The sequence below is a fragment of the Thalia democratica genome, chromosome 2 (genome assembly GCF_965202585.1).
Source record: "Thalia democratica chromosome 2, ktThaDemo2.hap1.1, whole genome shotgun sequence".
Classification (NCBI taxonomy): Eukaryota; Metazoa; Chordata; class Thaliacea; order Salpida; family Salpidae; genus Thalia; species Thalia democratica.
The window spans coordinates 57,574,318-57,592,197 of record NC_139166.1 but is presented as its reverse complement, the minus strand read 5'-3'; the positions used below and the strand labels follow the sequence as shown (position 1 = coordinate 57,592,197).

General features: G+C 23.1%; 1 protein-coding gene across 1 annotated transcript in view; it reads right to left on the bottom strand.

Annotated features, from left to right (window-relative positions):
- The window catches only part of LOC145849885 (cilia- and flagella-associated protein 251-like), a 28,851-nt gene extending 23,802 nt beyond the window's left edge, over positions 1 to 5,049 (bottom strand). The window contains exons 1-4 of the mRNA XM_082954981.1: positions 4,948 to 5,049; positions 2,149 to 2,195; positions 1,736 to 1,809; positions 144 to 336 (exon numbers count right to left, since the gene is read on the bottom strand). Of these exons, the coding sequence (XP_082811107.1) occupies positions 144 to 336; positions 1,736 to 1,809; positions 2,149 to 2,195; positions 4,948 to 5,026 (393 nt within the window). The 5' untranslated portion in view covers positions 5,027 to 5,049. The remainder of the gene's footprint in view (positions 1 to 143; positions 337 to 1,735; positions 1,810 to 2,148; positions 2,196 to 4,947) is intronic.
- Between the last annotated feature and the right edge of the window lie 12,831 nt (positions 5,050 to 17,880).

The window sequence follows — 17,880 nt, the reverse complement described above, 5'->3', positions numbered from 1 at the left end:
TAATAAGTCTTATTAGCTTGATAATAAAAGTTAATCAAGATTTAAGTAAATGACTATTTTAAAATTAAAAAATTATTTTCTCATTCTGACTAGTGTGAAGAAACTAACACCAAGCCACTACCGATCACCGAACGCAAACTAACGTGTCCCTGCAGGGGAAGCTGCTTGTTCTTCGCGTAATCGTACAGCACGACCAGCTGCGCGGACGCGTACACCACCGACGTCCTCGAACCCTCCTTGCCGCTGTACAGGTTGATCACCGGCAGCTGGCAGTTGTACCCGAACGTCCAGCTCAGGCTCATCGCCTGCTCCAGCTCCATCTCCTCTTCGCTCACACTGTATGTTTGTTGTAAATGAAACAATTGGTAACGTTTTTTTTTGCGATTTTCTGCACTTTTTTTTGATAAAAATACTAGTTTTTTTAACAAACCAAAATTTATTTACTCTTCACTCACACTTTAAATTTGATATTTAAAAAAAGATTTAAGTCAAGTTTGTTTTTGTTTTACAAAAATACTTAACTTTGTAAACTTAAATAAAATGCTGCTTTAACCACGCTCCCTTTGTATCAAAAATACTTTAAAATCTAAATTATGTAATATAAAATTTGTAATAAACTTTGTTCATCACTCACATTTTAAATTTGTTTTGATATAGAAATACTTAGTGATTTTTTTTTGCGATTTTATGCGCTCTTTAATTTTTTTAACATAAATCATTGCTTTCATAAAAACTATTATTATCTTAAATGCTTTTTAACAAATATGTTTTGATAAAATAACTGTTTTTTTTTTGTGAAATTAGTTTGTATTGCAAACTTGTGTTAAGCTGTAAATACTGCTTTAACTGTATTCCGTTTTAATTGATTTTAATTATTATTTCTATAAGTTTATTTTAAATATTACAACTATGTAAAAAAAGATTAAACATAATATTAGTAAAATGTTTTTAATTAGATTAAAAATATACTTTTTGTTTACTTATCTAAATAGCCAAAATATTGATAAAACTTGCCTTATGTAGAAACTTACATTCTAAATAATGTCTAACGCGTTTTGATTTTATTTAAACGAATCAAAACTAAAAAAAAAATATATTTTCATTCAAGTATTTTAAATAACTTAATTATATTTAATTTATACAAAAGTTATTTGTTGTAGTTATCCAAGTTTTATTATAACAAACTAAAAAGTTTTAAGATGAGCTAAAACCGCTGTTAAATTCAAAGTAATTCATTAGTAGAAAAACCTTTCATAAAACAAACAATATGGTTGGTTTAATGAAAATTGTAAAAGTAATTATTGTTAGAGGAATTATAATCCACTTTTAAATTCAGTGCCCAATTTGCAGATACAATTGTTGCTGAAGTCGTGTAATCCTCTTTTAATTTATTTTTGATCTTGAAGCAACACGTTTGTCATTTAATAAATATTACGTCACTAGGCGGTTTACATGCACGAAAGATTATAGCCAAAATCTTTTTTTTAATATAATTTAAAGCTGTCTTTGTAAGTTAAAAAACAGTATGTATAAAAACATAAATAAAATAACCAGAATTATAATAATAACTGCAGAAATATAAGAACAATTATAATAGCAGAAATAATAATAAAAATATTTCTTATGTAATTTTATCAAAAGTTTACAAACAACTAAAAAAAAACTATTTTGAATACACAACTAAACAGTACAGTTTCCAAAAATTTTCAATTTAATAAAATGTAAATCAACTCACTTTAGCAGCTCAGTGGAATTGGAGTTATAACGGGGTGCTGAACTTTGATTAACACCAAGTTCTTCATAATTGTGCTAAAAAATTAATAATATTAAAAAAAATCCTTTGTTGTTTATAGATGTTTAAAAGGCAAATTTTAAGCAAGACATTTTTTAGTACAACACTTTACTACTTTACTTTAAATTGTAAAATAAGTTTATATAGTAAATTTTATTGGACAAGATTAAAAAGTTATGTAATGTGTTTTATATACAGTAGTTATTTTATTACTTTTTTTCTTGTTTATTTAAATTTTTACTTTTAGTTATCTTAACAAAAAAAAAAAACAACACTTAGACAAAAAATTTCATCAACAAAAAGACAAGTTTAAATTAAAGCTAATTTTCAAAGCAATTTAAAACTAATTAACTAACTGGTTTTACTTCTTTGTCAACTAAACGAATTTCATCCTCTGTTTTACCTGTTAAAAAAAACAAATTAATTTACATTCTAAAGAGAAAACATAAACTTTGTAATAAATTAAAAAGAGAATATATTTTTTTAGTAACTTTGTTTTCCAAACTTGACACTTAATAAAATTATGTATTAAAACCATTATAAAATTTTTATGCATCAACTCAGTTTTTATAATCAATTTTAATCACTGTATTAAGGGCATAAGGGAGAGGGGGGTAAAACACTTTTTTACAATTTGATCTTATTTTATATAGTTTTTACTAAGCTACAAGATGCTTTTTACAGACTTAAGAAATTCATAATAATTTTTGAGATAAAGCTGGTCAAAGTTGGAGCCAAAAATAGGTTCCTTATAGGATGGGCAAAAAAAGACTATTTCACTAAAAATCTATTTTCTCCTACGTTTTTTGAGATAACTACCTCAAAATTTCAGAAAATGTTCCTTGCAATATTTAGAAGATACTGTCGCAAAGTATTTAATTTTACAAATATTAAAAATTAAATATTTTATGTTAAAAATAAATAAAAAAACAGTTTTTTTGTTATAATTTTTTTTGTTCCAACAGAATTTCCTAAATGTTGCAAGGAACATTTCCTGAAAGTTTGAGGTAGTTATCTCAAAAAACGTAGGAGGAGAATGATTTTTAGTGATTTCTAGTTAATTGCCGTTTTAGTTTGCGCCTGACATAAGGAACCTATTTTGACCAGCTATATATCAAAAATTATTTTGAATTTTTTTAATCTGTAAAAAGCATCTTGTAGCTTAATAAAAACTATATAAAATAAGATCAAATTGTGAAAAAAGTGTCCCCCCCCCTACGCCCTTAAGTTAAAAAAAAGTATACTAAACTTAATATGTATAGTCTTAAAGAATTTTAGAATGTTATTTTATCAGAAGTATAACAAAAATGTGAACATAACATCATAAAGGTTCAACTTTGAGTTCTAATAAAAAAAAAAAAACTAATTATCATGATAATAGTTTTGAGAAAATAGAGACTCCTTTTTTTACCAAAATATTATGTTTTAAATTTTTGTTTTTATACCTTTTATGTTGTTATTAGATTGTAGTGTAATTTTAAGCATTAAAAAACGTATTTTACATGCATGTAAAAACAAGAATTAAGTTATTTAGATAAAGCTAATTAAAACTTATTTCTAATGTTTACTTTCTGTTATATAGACTTAAATCTAATTTCAAACATTAAATAAAACTATAGCCTCTATTATATTTAAAAAAATAATCAAACAAAACTATTTGAACTATTTAGTTTTGCCTATTTAATAATAAATTATTGTGTGCACATTATTTATTTTAATGTCAGATTCTATGAATTAGAATTTATACAAAATTTTTACCTTTTAAACAAAACAAAAGTACAACAAAAATGCATCAAAAAAAATTTGAAATAAATATTTATAATACAGTTTATTTGCTGCACTATTATTATAAAATGCAACCAAAATAGTTTTACAAAGTAGTTAGTAAAACGTTAGAAGGTTTTTACAAAATAAGTAAGTTATTATTGGCTAAAAGTAAACCTTAGTTACTACAATTGAAAATAAGCATTTAAAACAAACAACAATGAACATTGGTTTATATACGAATACTTATTTCTAAGCTTACTTATATAGTAAAAACAAAAGTCAAGTAATTATGTTTGTATGATTGAAAACTTTACTAAACATTCTTTTCTACGTTTTGTAAATTAAGGAAAACACTTTTTGACAAATTTCTAAATGAAAAACACAAGAAAATTAGGTACCAAAACCAATAGATATAATTTAATTTAAAAAATAACAAACATGTTTTTCAATTAACAAATATTTTATTAAGTATACTATTTTGATTGGAGGCAGGTCAGTTTGAACAAAAACATTTTTGCAAGAAGGGTCACTTTTGCAGGAGTGTAAAAATCATATGTATAAAATAAATTAATTAACTAATAAGAAAAATTAACAGCGATAGTAAAATAAAAACCATTAACAATTAAAAGAAATAAAAAGTTTCAACCAGTGCAAAACTTTCTTCGTCCAAAAGTAACCCTTAGTACGTAAGTGTCTTCAGGCAAAAAGGACATTTTATGCAAAAGTGTCCTTTTATGCATTTCTGACACTTAGCAATTTTGATTAAAATTGCATGTTGTAAAAATAAAAAATAAAAAGTTAATTTAAAGTGTAAAAACTAGATGGAATAAACAAAAGTGTAAAACAAAAACTAAACTAAAAATTAATCTTTTTGAAAAGCTTTTTAATTGTAAGTCATTATATGTATCAAATAAAAAGTTTTTAAGACAATTGAAAACTTTAATGCGAAACAAGATTTTTTAAAAGTTTAATTATTACTTTTTTCATACTTACAATTTGACATATAAAAATTTAAGTTAAATATTTACATAACGCTTAAATAAACTAAATTAGCATTATTATTGAAGAAAATTATCTCATTGTACATGAAATAATACATATGCAGAAAAAAATTGCACTATAATTTTAGTGGAGTGTTTGAAATCTAATGATTAGCACATATTGAAAAAAAAAACATATTACAAAACTTATATTCAAAAGAACAAAATATACTAACATAAAATATTTCAAGTAAAACCACAAACTTTTTATCAAATTAAAAAAAAAAAAATGGCTTTATAAAAATGAAAAAATAAAAAGTCTAAAAACTATTTAAGGTGTAATTACTAGTTTAACATTTTAACTTTAACTAAAGCATGTTACTGTAATTATACAACGTATTAAATAACCTGTCTCAATGATTTCACTCAAATCTGTATCTTGGGTATTTGTAATCACTTTTGCTATCTCATTTTGACTTTCACTCATTTTGTTTAAAAACTAAATAAATATTGATAGCTTGAACATTTTTTTACGTTATTATTAAATTAGATTATTCTATAAATTTTAATTTTGATCGATAACTAACAAATACTTAACAAGCGTTGAAATCATAAACACTTTGTTGTTATATAGTCTATTTAAAATGTACATTTATGTACCATTTATACTATAGTTTAATAGCAAATAGTTCAGTTTTTGACAGACTACATCAGTCTTTTTTTTATGTGAAGAATTACAATACTATCTTAAGCAACAATAGTAGCTAGATAAATACTAAACGTAAGTAAATGAGTTTCTGAAATATAATATTATACTAGTAATAGTACAATTGAAAATCAACACAATTAAAAATGAGATAATTTTGTAGATTGTATAAATATTTTTAAAGTTAGACAGAGTGTGCATCAGTTTTCTATTGCAACTATGTACGCTTAAAATATGCTAAATCTTTTATGACCTAACTGTTATGTAAAACAAAATCATTAGAAAAAAATTAGGAAGGTTTTGAAACAGATAAAAATAATTGAAGAGTTTCAAATGTTTATTTTATTATGAAGTACTGCAGAACTTAATGATCAAATATACAAATAAAATAGCTTAAAATAAAACCTTACTAAGAATGTTTAAAAAAATCTGAGTCATGTAAAATTTAAAATAAATTGCTTTTTTTTTCAATTTACTAAACACAAAACTAGGGTTACGACTCTCTAAATCAAAAAAAAATGTCTTGAGTGACCAAAAACTATCCTGAGTGATCTTAAACTGTCTTGAGTTATCCTAAGTTTTTTTAATCTTAATTTTTTTCTTTTTTTTTTAATTAATGAAAATCAAGTTCTTCAACAAAGTTGGTTATAAAATAATTAAGTATTGAAATTAAACAAATTAAATGTCATTAGAAATCTAGAAAAAATATGTCTTAATATTATTAAAAAAACCTAAAACTATCCTGACTTTTTATAAACAAACAAAACAATCCGGGGTGAGCCTGATTTTAAAATTAAAAATATCCTGGGTTATGCTGAGCTGTTGTGAGTCATCCCGAAGTTTTCAAAAACTTCAAATACACTAAGTTTCCTGAGTGTGAGGCAACCCAGCAAAATTCTGCTGGTCTTCTACAAATATTGTAATACAAAATTTAAGTTAAGTCAAAGACTTTGACAAAACATATTTAATTAACTTGAGGCAATACAAAAATTTTTAAAAACTTTTTAAACCCAAACATAAATCAAAATTCAAGTGATTTATAACAACTTAATAAAAGATACGTCCAATCTTCATTTATTTTAGGAGTCAGGCAGATCTGATATAAAATCATACAACTTAAGTGACAAGTAAAACTTAAAATAGTATATATTATTATTTGGAAACTTTATATACTAAGCAAAAAAAATATTAGTGGTTAAATGTTCAAAGTTTTTTTTCAGATCCTATACACCTACACTCAATTTTAAATCTCTTAAAGCAGGACTGTAATTTAATCATTCATATTTCTTTAAAACTACAAAATATTATGAACCCTACATTTGTTATAATTCAGTAAAGTTATCCCTAAGTTAAAATCAATAATAAACTTAACAAAGTTAGATTATAAGGTAACTTTAATATCGCAAAACTTTTTAAACTGTAATTAACTCAAATTCATTAGAAATCTAATAAAAAATAGATTACATGACAATTCAAATTTGGACAACTCAAATTCCCACAATTCAAATTCTTGAAAAAATATTTAAAAGACTTTATCTCAAAAAGTAATATAAATTTGAAAAGAAAAATACATATGTAGATCTTATTAAAATCTACAAGCCACTTTTTGTTTTTTATAAATCTTAAATATTTTTTAAGATAGTGTAAAGTTATTAAAAATAACTATGTTTTTTTACTTTATTTAAGGGCATAGGGGAGGGGGGGGGTAAACACCCTTTTTTGGTTTTTGATCTTATTTTATATAGTTTTTTACTAAGCTACAAGATGCTTCTTACAGATTTAAAAAAATCAAAATAATTTTTGAGATATAGCCGGTCAAAGTCGGAGGCAACAATAGGATCCTTATGGGAGGCGCTAACTAAAACAGCAAATAACTAGAAATCACTAAAAATCTATCTCCTCCTACAATTTTTAAGATAACTACCTCAAATTTTCAGGAAATGTTCCTTGATATATTTAGAAAATTCTGTCGGAAGAAATTTAAAAAAAAATAAGAAATAAAAATTTTATATAAAAAATGAACAAAAAAACAGTTTTAAAATTGTTTAAAACAGCTATTTAATCTGATGGAGTAGGGGTCCTAATGACAAGTTTGAAAACTTTCTGCATTGAATAGTTAAACTCAAGAAACAATGGTCAACATATATACAAAAACATATATACATAAATGAAACACAAAAATGTTATATATACATACATACAGGGTTGCCACTCGTTTTTTCAAAAATTTTTCTAGGTTTTTCAAATTTCTTCCAGGTTTTTAAAAGTACACATTTTTGGGTCTATTTTTAGTGTTAAGTTAAACTTAAGGTTAGAAACTGTGTTCAATAGTATAAAAAGATTGAAAAGATACTGTAAAGCTACTTGTAATGTATTTTTTTATAAAAAAATTTTTGGTGATGACAATTTTTTTATCTATATGATAGATTTTTGAGTCAAACCAAAACTTTACTACTGAACATGTTAAAATTCTTAAAAATTCCAGGTTTTTCCAGGATTCCAATTTAAGTGGCAACCCTGATACATAATCAGTGTAAAAAGTTTACTCAAAACATCATACAGTTTTAAACAAAAAAAAATTGAAACAATATTATAAAAAGGAGTATTTCACTTAAATCAATTTTGATTTGAACAAAATAAAAAAGCATCATAAAGGTTTTTCAACTAAACTAAGAATTGTAAGAGCAGAAATTTGAAAACTAATAAATATATTAATGAAAAAATAACCAATTTTCAAGAATAAAATGATAATTCCTAAATTATTTTTGTGGCAACTGGTCAATGTACACAAAGACACTTTTGCACAGGGGGTTACTTTTTTTGCACAATAGTAAAAAAATATTTTTAAAAGTAAAAATAATAAACAAAAATTAAAAATATATATATCAACCCAAGGATGAGGGTTAGGGGTAACAGTGATTGTAAAAAAATAACAAACAATTGAAAAATTCAAAAAACAATGAAAATATAATATGAAAACTAAAAAAAATATTTATGAAAATATAAAGTTACCAATTAATAGTAAGGGTAAACCCTAGATAACAGTGATAGTAAAAAAAAAATATATATAAAGGAAAAAAAAATCAACCCATGCAAAATTTTATTTGTGCAAAAGTGATCACTCGTGCAAAATTGTAACTTCGTGCAATAATGTCCCTTTGTACATATTTGATACCTACCCTCATTTTTTTGTATATGTACTAAACTCAGAATGTTTCCAATGCCATAATTAGCACATCTCTACCATATGGTTACAAATTTAAAACAATTCACTAGATTTTATTTATTTTTTAAAATGAAAAAAATATTTAAGAAGTAACTAAAATAATTATTTTAATTATCCCCAGTAAGTTTTATTTAATAATGCTTTTTTAATTTAATATTTTCTCCTTACATTCTATTCTTACATTCTATCCTATTCTTACTTAAGTCATATTTTTAAATTGTATTATACTGCAAAGCTTGGTGTAACTAATTGTAACTACACTAACACAAAAACACCAAACAAAAAAAAAACAGTTTCAGAGCTTAAATGAGATGTGTTGACATTAAAACAGATTTTTTATGCAAGCTAGTTAGTAAATGTTTATTTTACAGACAACATAAAACTTATAGTAAACATCGAACAAACATAATAGAAAAAACATTATATTTTTTTTCTAATTTTGTGTATTTTAACTAAAATTTAACGAAAAATATTTTTTGTTTTAATTACGATTAAATTGCTAGTAGCTTTAATTAAGTTTTACATTCGGTTGGAAATTGTTAAATGTTTTTTTTGATAAATAGAAATTTGTTTTATTTATAACCCTTAGCTTTAATAAGTAAATTAACATTTTCCACCCGCACACAGTTCCCACACGATTCCCATCCCATCAATTCTCACCTGAATCATTTCCCACCCGAATCAAGTTCCACCCGATTAATTCCGACCCTATTTCCTGAAGCCTGAGCTACCGTAGAATAGAAAAGATAAAAAAACCTTAGATTATTCAATATAATTCTAAAATTATAAACTTGACAACTGTAAACAGATTTAGTGCTTTTTCTTACTTATTTTCTAATTGACAAATAAAAACACTGATGAAAAGGAGAATAAAAATGCTTCTTAACAGCTGTAAATATGTACATTGTACAGAATTATCTTATATCACGATAAATTCAAATACTTTGTTAGCTTGTTTAATAGAGGGAAGGAAACCATACAAATTCATTGAAGCCAAATGTAGCTGAAACGCGGAAAATTGGTTAAAAAATAAGCTATTTTCCACAATAGCTGTTAGCTTAGCATAAACCTCTTTTAACCTAAATTTTTATTTTTGTAGCAGAACTGCCTTAGGGGGCGTCACGTAAACGTAAAGGGGAATCTCGTTATACAAAACATTTTCAAAAATAATTTATCAAAGTTTATAAACTTTAGTAACAATACTTGTAACTACAAGTTGTAAGGTTTAAAATAATAAATTTAAACTGTGACAAGTTAAATCATTGTAAAAGGTTCTAAAGGAACACTGCTCTTCAAATAAAAAAAATTTGGAAATATTTAAAAAATGCTCATGCTTATAACTTTTTTAAAAAAAATCATCAGTATTAAAAAGCCAATTTTTAGTATGTTTTAAAATTTCAATTAATTATATATATTTTTCTTTTTTTCAGATAGAAAATTAAATAACTTTTTTAAATGTTAATTTAAACTTATTTAAACTTTTTTATATTGTTTTAGGAAAATAAGACGAAATAAGACTTTCAGCAAAATAGTAAGCTTAGTAAGTTGTTTATGAAACATTGCCAAATCCTTAATTACACTAAAAATACAAATTTTTAAATTTACAAAGTGTTCAATTTAATGTTTAGAAACAAAATAGAGGAGGGTGGAGTAAATCTGATGGTTGTCTAACATAAAAAATTAAAATATCCTAGAAATAAAAAAATAAATTGTGATTAAAGTCTTAGAATACTTAAAGATTTTTATCAAAAAGTTTTCTTTTTATTTAAATTTTTGTATTCTATTTTATATGTTTGAATGTTATAATGAATTTTCAAATGCCTTATTTAAATTTCAAATTTTATGATTTCATTCAAGTAATATAGTTTATAACCAAAACATTACTATATTCAAATTACTATTTATTCAAACATAAGTTTATCTTTTTTTCAAAAACAAAAATAAGGTTTAATATTTTTTTTTAGCTTTTAAAAATGTCTATTTGACTTAATTTTTGCACATTTTTGCTGGTCACTCTTTACTAAAAAAAAACAACAGATTAAGTCTTAATGAAATTGGTAAATAAGATTTCTTGTAACAATCTATCTGCAAATTTTAACTTAATTATGTCTTGCATTATAAAGTCTAGGACTGTTTGTATAGTAGCCATATACAAAGTAGCCTACAAATGTGCATAATTGTGTTAACCATTAAAATGATGAAATTGGTTAACCTGTGTTATTAAATTAGTCCAGTTTTATAAGCTAACTCTTATTAAAAATATCTTTGAAGACTCTCCTTTTGTAACAACTAAATATTTTAACTGTATACTTATTAATTATTTAAGAATTATCTAAATGACTTTAGACTAGTAAAAAACACTTTATCTGTTATTTTAAAACTTAACAGTTATATAATGTTTTTTTTTTTAATATTTATCATTTTATTTACTCTTTTTAGCTCTTCTTTGATTTCTTAAATAAGTTCTTCTGTTATTTGATAAATATTTTTGTTACAATTTGGTTTTGATAAATTATGTTTTACAAGAATTCTAGAAGTTATGATTTTATAGCTTAAGTTTAGAAGTGTACAAATTTTTCTAAAAACAGCTGTGTTTAAATCAAAACTAAACAATGTCTTTTATTCACTAAAAACAATTAATCAAGTATTATGTAAAATAATCCTAAAAAAATTAAAAATAAGTTTTGTGTAATAAGTATAACAAAATAATATTTAAATAATTGATCTTAATCATCTAATTGTTATAAAAAAGAATCATTAAGAACAGTTTTAATAAAATAATCATTATAAAATTTGATGGATTTGCTTCATTAAAAAAGTTTTCAGCTCACATTTCCCATATCCTACAATATATGAGCAAACAAGTAAAGTTATGGCTTTTAAAGCATTCAAATAGTTAATGAAAATGTACTTTAGTTTTTGTGGTGGACTTTAGATAAAATGTTTGTGCTAAGAATTAATGTTTCAGTTTTAAAGTTTGTTTGTATCATGTAAAAATTTAACATCAGTAGATTAGTTTTTTTTGTAGTATCATCCATCAAGTCTATACTAAGATATGTTATACAACTAAAAACAGTTTCAATTAACTTTTAAGATATATTCAGTTAAAAAAAAGTTTCAGATACATACTGTGTGTGGCACTCTTAGGCTAGTATGAACTTCTTTTGAAATCTCATGCTAGTGCTGATATCCTTTAAGTATTTCATACCAGTTTTTATGCCTTAATTATTTCTTACAAATATTGATTTTTTAAATTCTTCTGTAATTATTTAGGTATCTTTTTGTATTTAAACTTAATTAGTATTATTTTTAATCAAAAATTTTATAACAAAAACGTTTTGTTTCTATTTAATTATAAACTCTAACTAGTCTGAGGTAACACAGACTGACTATTTTGTCTCAAAGAGTGGCAATTCTGATTATTATTAACTCAGATAAATTATAATTACATTAACTTAGTAGTTAGAATAGTTAAAAGCAAAGTATACATTTGTAAGTTGTTTAAAAAGTAGGAAAAACATCTATCTAACTAACTAATGAATTTTTATTAAGTATTAAGTAAAGAAAAAATAATAATATTTATTTTAATAGCTTATTACTAACAAAACAATGTTTTACTCCTATATTTGCATATAGGAGATCCTCAGTTGTTGTTAACAAATTTGAAAAAAAAGTTTGACCAAATAAATGGAAGTAAAATAAAATTAAAAACAAAATATTGAAATAGGCATTTAAGTCAAGAACTTTAAATTTATTAATTTAAAAAAAGTAACAATATTACTAAAAAAATATGTACAATTATGATTCCCAATATTTATTTAATCCAAAATACTAAAAAAATATTATTTGTTATTTTATGATAGTTAACTTTATAACAGCCTATTTAATATAAAGCACTAAAAAATTTATTTGTCACAGCTGGTTAAAAATTAAAATGTCAAAATTGAGGCACCTACTAGGAAGAATAGACAAAAATACACTTCTAAATGGAAATCTGTTCCTGAGTTTAAAGGTAAAGTAGTTGATTATTGCTTTACATAAATAAGACTTATCTATTAAATATGGAATATGATTTTACTAATAGACTGGATTATGCCTGATGTTTCTAATTCATACCACGTAATGGTGTAGATATTTTAAGAAGAGATTTAAGTCTTAAATACCATGCTAATACTAGCCAACATTTGAAAAAAAATAGTTTTAATTAATCATCCTACCAAAAATTTTGAATAAAAATTAAAAACATATTAAGGCCATAGGGATGTAGATCACCATTTTTACAATTTAGTCTTATAATATTGAATTTTAACTTAGCTCCAAGTTGCTTTTTACCAATTTAAAAAAATAAAATTACTTTTTGAGATATAGCAGGTCATATTGGACAGCAACAATAGGTTCCTTTTAGGAGGGGCAAAGTAAAACAGCAAAAAAAGACTACATCACTAAAAATCTATGTTCTTCTACGTTTTTCAAGATAAATGCCACAAACTTTCAGAATATGCTCCTTGCAATTTTTAAAAATTGTGTTGGAAGAGAATTTAAACAAATAAAAATAGATAATTTGTGACAAAAAAACAAAAAAAAAGCTGTTTGTTTTTTTTAAATTTTTTTATAATTTTATTTTTTAATTTTTAAAACATTCTTTCTGACAAAGTTTTGAAGTACTTTAAACAACATATCCTGAAAGTTTGAGGTATTTATCTCAAAAAACGTAGGAGAATATAGATTTTTAGTGAAGTAGTCTTTTTTTTTGCTGTTTTAGTTTGCCCCTCCCTAAAGGAACCTATTGTTGCCTCCCACTTTGACCTGATATATCTCAAAATTTTTTTTTTATTATTAAAACCAGTAAAAACCATCTTGTAGCTTAAAAACTCAATAAAATAAGATCAAAATGTGAAAAAAGTGTTAACCCTCCTATGCCCTTGATACTTTTATTAAAATTTGTTTGCATTTCTTGTTTTTTAAAATAACTAAATTAATTTTCATACTGCTCTACTATTAGCATGTAGTTTTCATAGATATTCATGATTAAAACTTCAATAACAGGTTTTATTCATTATTTTTTTCATAAATGGGCTAGATTATGCATGCTTGTTTTCTAAAATATTATCATTTTGTATAAACTTTACCGTAACACAGTAAGCTGAAAACGGGTTAAAGCGGCCATTGGTTATAATAAAATAATCTTGCTAAAAAAAAATTCTACAAAGTTTTAAACATAGTTTAACAAAGTTTGATTCTTTTTGTTTTAAAATTGGTTTTGTTGATTTTTTGCTTGAAGTATTTAAGAAGTTATGTAAGTTTATATCCAACTAGTTTTTGCCTATACAGTTTGAAAACTACTCCAAATTCTTAATAGTTTTGACAAAATTTTCTTGCAGAATGTTAGAGAAAAATTTCTGTAAGACTAATTTAGAGAAACTTTTTTAGCATTTTTCTTAAACTTTGTTGAAATAGTATTGGAAAATACAATAAGTTATTTAAAAACTTAAAATTTTTAACTTTATTTTTTTTATTTGATATTTTTTCAAAAAAAAAAAAGTGCAAATAGGCATCAGGATGTTGCTTGTATAAACCTAAAATTAGTTAATTTCCTAATGATTGTTTTATTGCGTAAAATTGTACATAGAATTTTTATCACATTTGCTTAAACATAAAAAAATGAAGATATTTCATCACCAAGCAGTTGAAATTTTCTCTTTTAAAAATACTTTGTAGTATATTACCATAAATCATCAATGAAATTTTCAAAAGGTTATAAGTTATAAATTGAGAAAATATACACATTTTTTTCAATTTTTTAAAGAATTCTGACATTTTTTAACACTAAACCAAAGAAATCGAAAAACCTAAAAAAGTTTTTATATAAAAGCTTCTAAAGTATTTTTTAGCAGTTGATGTTGGCCTTAATTTTGATAAAAAATTTAGGTTTTTTCAACTTATTTTTCTTTTTTTTAAAAGGAAAAATTTGCTACATTTAAGCTTACATAATTTAATTTTATTCACAGGCCACAAATGAGATATTTATATATTCAATACTTTTATGATTTTTTTTACTGAGATATTGTTTCTTCCAAAGTATTTAAGTCCACAGTTTTCATTTAATAAGAATGTTTACTATTAAGTTTTTGATTTAATTTAAAATATATTATTAAAAATAATTAAGAATAATATACTACACGTACATTTTTTTGCATATAAAAACAATTTAAATCTAATTAAATTATATTCGAACATTTTATAAACATGATAAAAGTATTATCAGTAAATATACAATTATTTCTAGTAATCTTTTAAGTTTGATAAAGTGTATTTGTATGAAAGTTGTTTTTTATTTTTTGTTTAATTTTTTAATTGAAATACTTGTACAAATTAATCAATTTTTAATGTTTTATACTTGTATAAATTTTATAGCTTTCTACTTTTAATTATATTTTTTTTTAGTATTTAATGTGTTTGTTCTAGTTCAACCTATTTTAGAAATTTTTTTTGACTAAACAGGAATTTATATCACTTGAAGCACTGATTTTAGTAAAGCCAACCGCAAAAAGTTAGTTAAGATTTCAAGAGAATTTTTCAATTTGATAGTGCCTGTCAAAGTTGTAAAACAAGTAGGATTTTAATTGTCCCAGGAGCACTCATCTCTTTAAGTTAGTTTTTGTTTTAATATTTCATTTATTCCATATAACTCATCAGTGTTTGTAATTTATCTGTTTCTTATTTTTAGACCATCTTCCCTAATTAAAAAGATACTTTGGTCTTTAAGTTAGTTAAAAAAAAAGATTTTTACCTTTCTAAAGTTTTTTTTCAACTTAAATAAAAGTATGATTCCAATTTTTCCACTTCATAATATGTACATTGTTTTTCTAACTCTTCGTTTTAAAATGTATAATAATATTATATTTAACTACAATGGATTTTCAAATATTTAAAAAATATTTTTGAGTGATAAACAAGTTTTTGAAATTCCACTTCTCTATAAAACGTTTCAAATACAAACATATGTAAAACAAAGCTTTTGTAGTTATATTTAAAAGTTTTAACTAATTTACACAACTTCTTTTATGTTCTTAAGCAAAAAACCTTGAATTAATTTTTTTTTTTTTGCAATGAAGAAAAACATAAAATTATCAATTAAACTTAGATATAAATTTACTCAAAAATCAACAAATTTTAAAACTTTTGTATAAAGATTTTTATTAGAATGCTAATCCAAGTTTAAGTAAACATTAGAGATTAAAAATACTCAAAGTGCTTTATTTTTGTTATAATTTGCTCTTGCTTTGTGTCATGTAATACAACTTTCTGATCAAAAGAACTGTAATTTTTGTTTTTGGTTAACTTAAGTATTACTTCATGAATACTGTATCAGTTGAATTGAAGTTTAATAGATTCTAAAGAATTTTAAAACAATGTATAGCTCGATCTTACTTTGTAGATTTTTAACTAAATTTTATGTTGTTTTTATTTACTATTTATTTAATATAAATATAACTGTTTAAAATTGAGAGCACAATAATTTTTAAAATATTTAAAAATTTTAAATTTACAATGATAAAAATTAAATGATTTAGATAAACATTTGAACTAGAAGAAAAGTTTTAAATTAGTTTTAAATAAATATATATAAAGGTATATGTTCTGTAACTATAAATAAATAAATGTTTGTTATTTGCCAGTTATTTCATTTCCTAATTGTTTGCAATTTTAATTATTATACATTTAAAAAAACATACTTCACTGCTAGGGTAACTTGAAGTAATTTGTTCTAAATGTTTTTTCAGATTAATAAAAAAAAATATAACTCTTTTAATTTTTAATTAGTTCAGTGTATATTTATTATTTTATTACTAACAGTTTTATGTAACAAATTTTGCACTTAAGTAAATTTAGTTGTGTTAAATATGTTCACAAAATGTTTTTCTTGTGTTTTTTGAAGTTATAGAACTAATAGTTTTATCACTAACTGTTTTGTAAAACAACTTTAGTAATTATATAAACTACTTGTTTTTTAATTAAAATGTGTTCAAAAAAAATTTTTTGTTTTATTAGATCTTTTAAATTTATTTTATTTTTGAACAAAAACATAAATTTCTGGTTATTATTTATAGTCATGTTTATTAAAAGAACAAACATTTTAAAAGTTATATATAGTAGCAATTAACTTTTTAAAGTGATGTATGTTAAAAATTAATGGTTTCAATAGAAAATTCCTCCTTTGTGTAGTTTTGTTCCATTTTAGTGTTATTTTTCAATCAGAAATGAATAATTACGTGGCTTAAAAATAAAAACAGTTACTGTTTAAAGCAATTTGTTTTAATTGCTTTAGAGTTTCTTTATGTTTTAAGCCAACTTTACAATCTACAATATTATTACTGATGTTTTTTTCTGATTATTTTAATTAAATAAGAGTTTATTTAATTTTAGTCTATTTAGTCTATTTTTTACTTTAAATGTAAAAATTTACTAATTTAGTATACTAACTTTATTAAAAATTTTAGAAATAGTAAACAGTTTTTTATTCAGTGTGTCAACTTATGAATTGTTGGTTTTGTTAAAACTTATTTGTCTTGTTGATTTACTGATTTACTAGTTTTTTAGAAATGCTTAAACAAATTAGTTGTATAAACCAAGCTTATGTAACATTTCAAAATATTTTTAAATTTAATTTGTGTTTTTATTAAACCGATATTTTCGTTCAGATGCTTAAAACTAAGTGAAATTTTTACCTCGTATCTTGGAAGTTTTGTTTTTAATAGAACATTTTGATATTCAGTATTTTTGATCTTAAAATGCACTTTAAGCTGTATCTTTTTATCAATTTTCTTTATACCAAATTTAAAGTTTTTCATAATTATTTTATCACAAAAGCTTTTATAGAAATGAAATTTTGAAACTACAAAAGTAAGCTCCACTTTTTATGTGAAAACTACCTTTCAAGAATAAATAGTGTAGAAAATATCTTAAATCTATTTGATTAGTCTTTTTAATTTCACAGTAGATTATAAGATGTTTTTTGAACTATTTCTTATTAATTTTTCAAATTAATACCTAAAATAATGACATAAAACAGTTAATTATGAAGCTTAAATTATTACCTACTATTTTTATAATTTAGTTTTAAGAAGTACCAATAGAAGCAATTTAATTCTAATAGCTTTAATCCATTTGTTTTTCATTATTATGATGAACAAAAAAGATTAAAAGACCAGCATAAAATTTGAAATAAGTTCTTCTAGGTGTTTTATATTGTAAAGTTATTGTAAAATAAGTTTTACTGTTTATAAGATGTTTTTTAAGGTGTTTTTTAGTTATGTAAATAGTTTTGCTGGATTTTAGACAGTGAACTATTTACAATTTCTGCAATTTATAATTTCTGCAATTGCTTTGATTTGTTTTTATTGTTTGT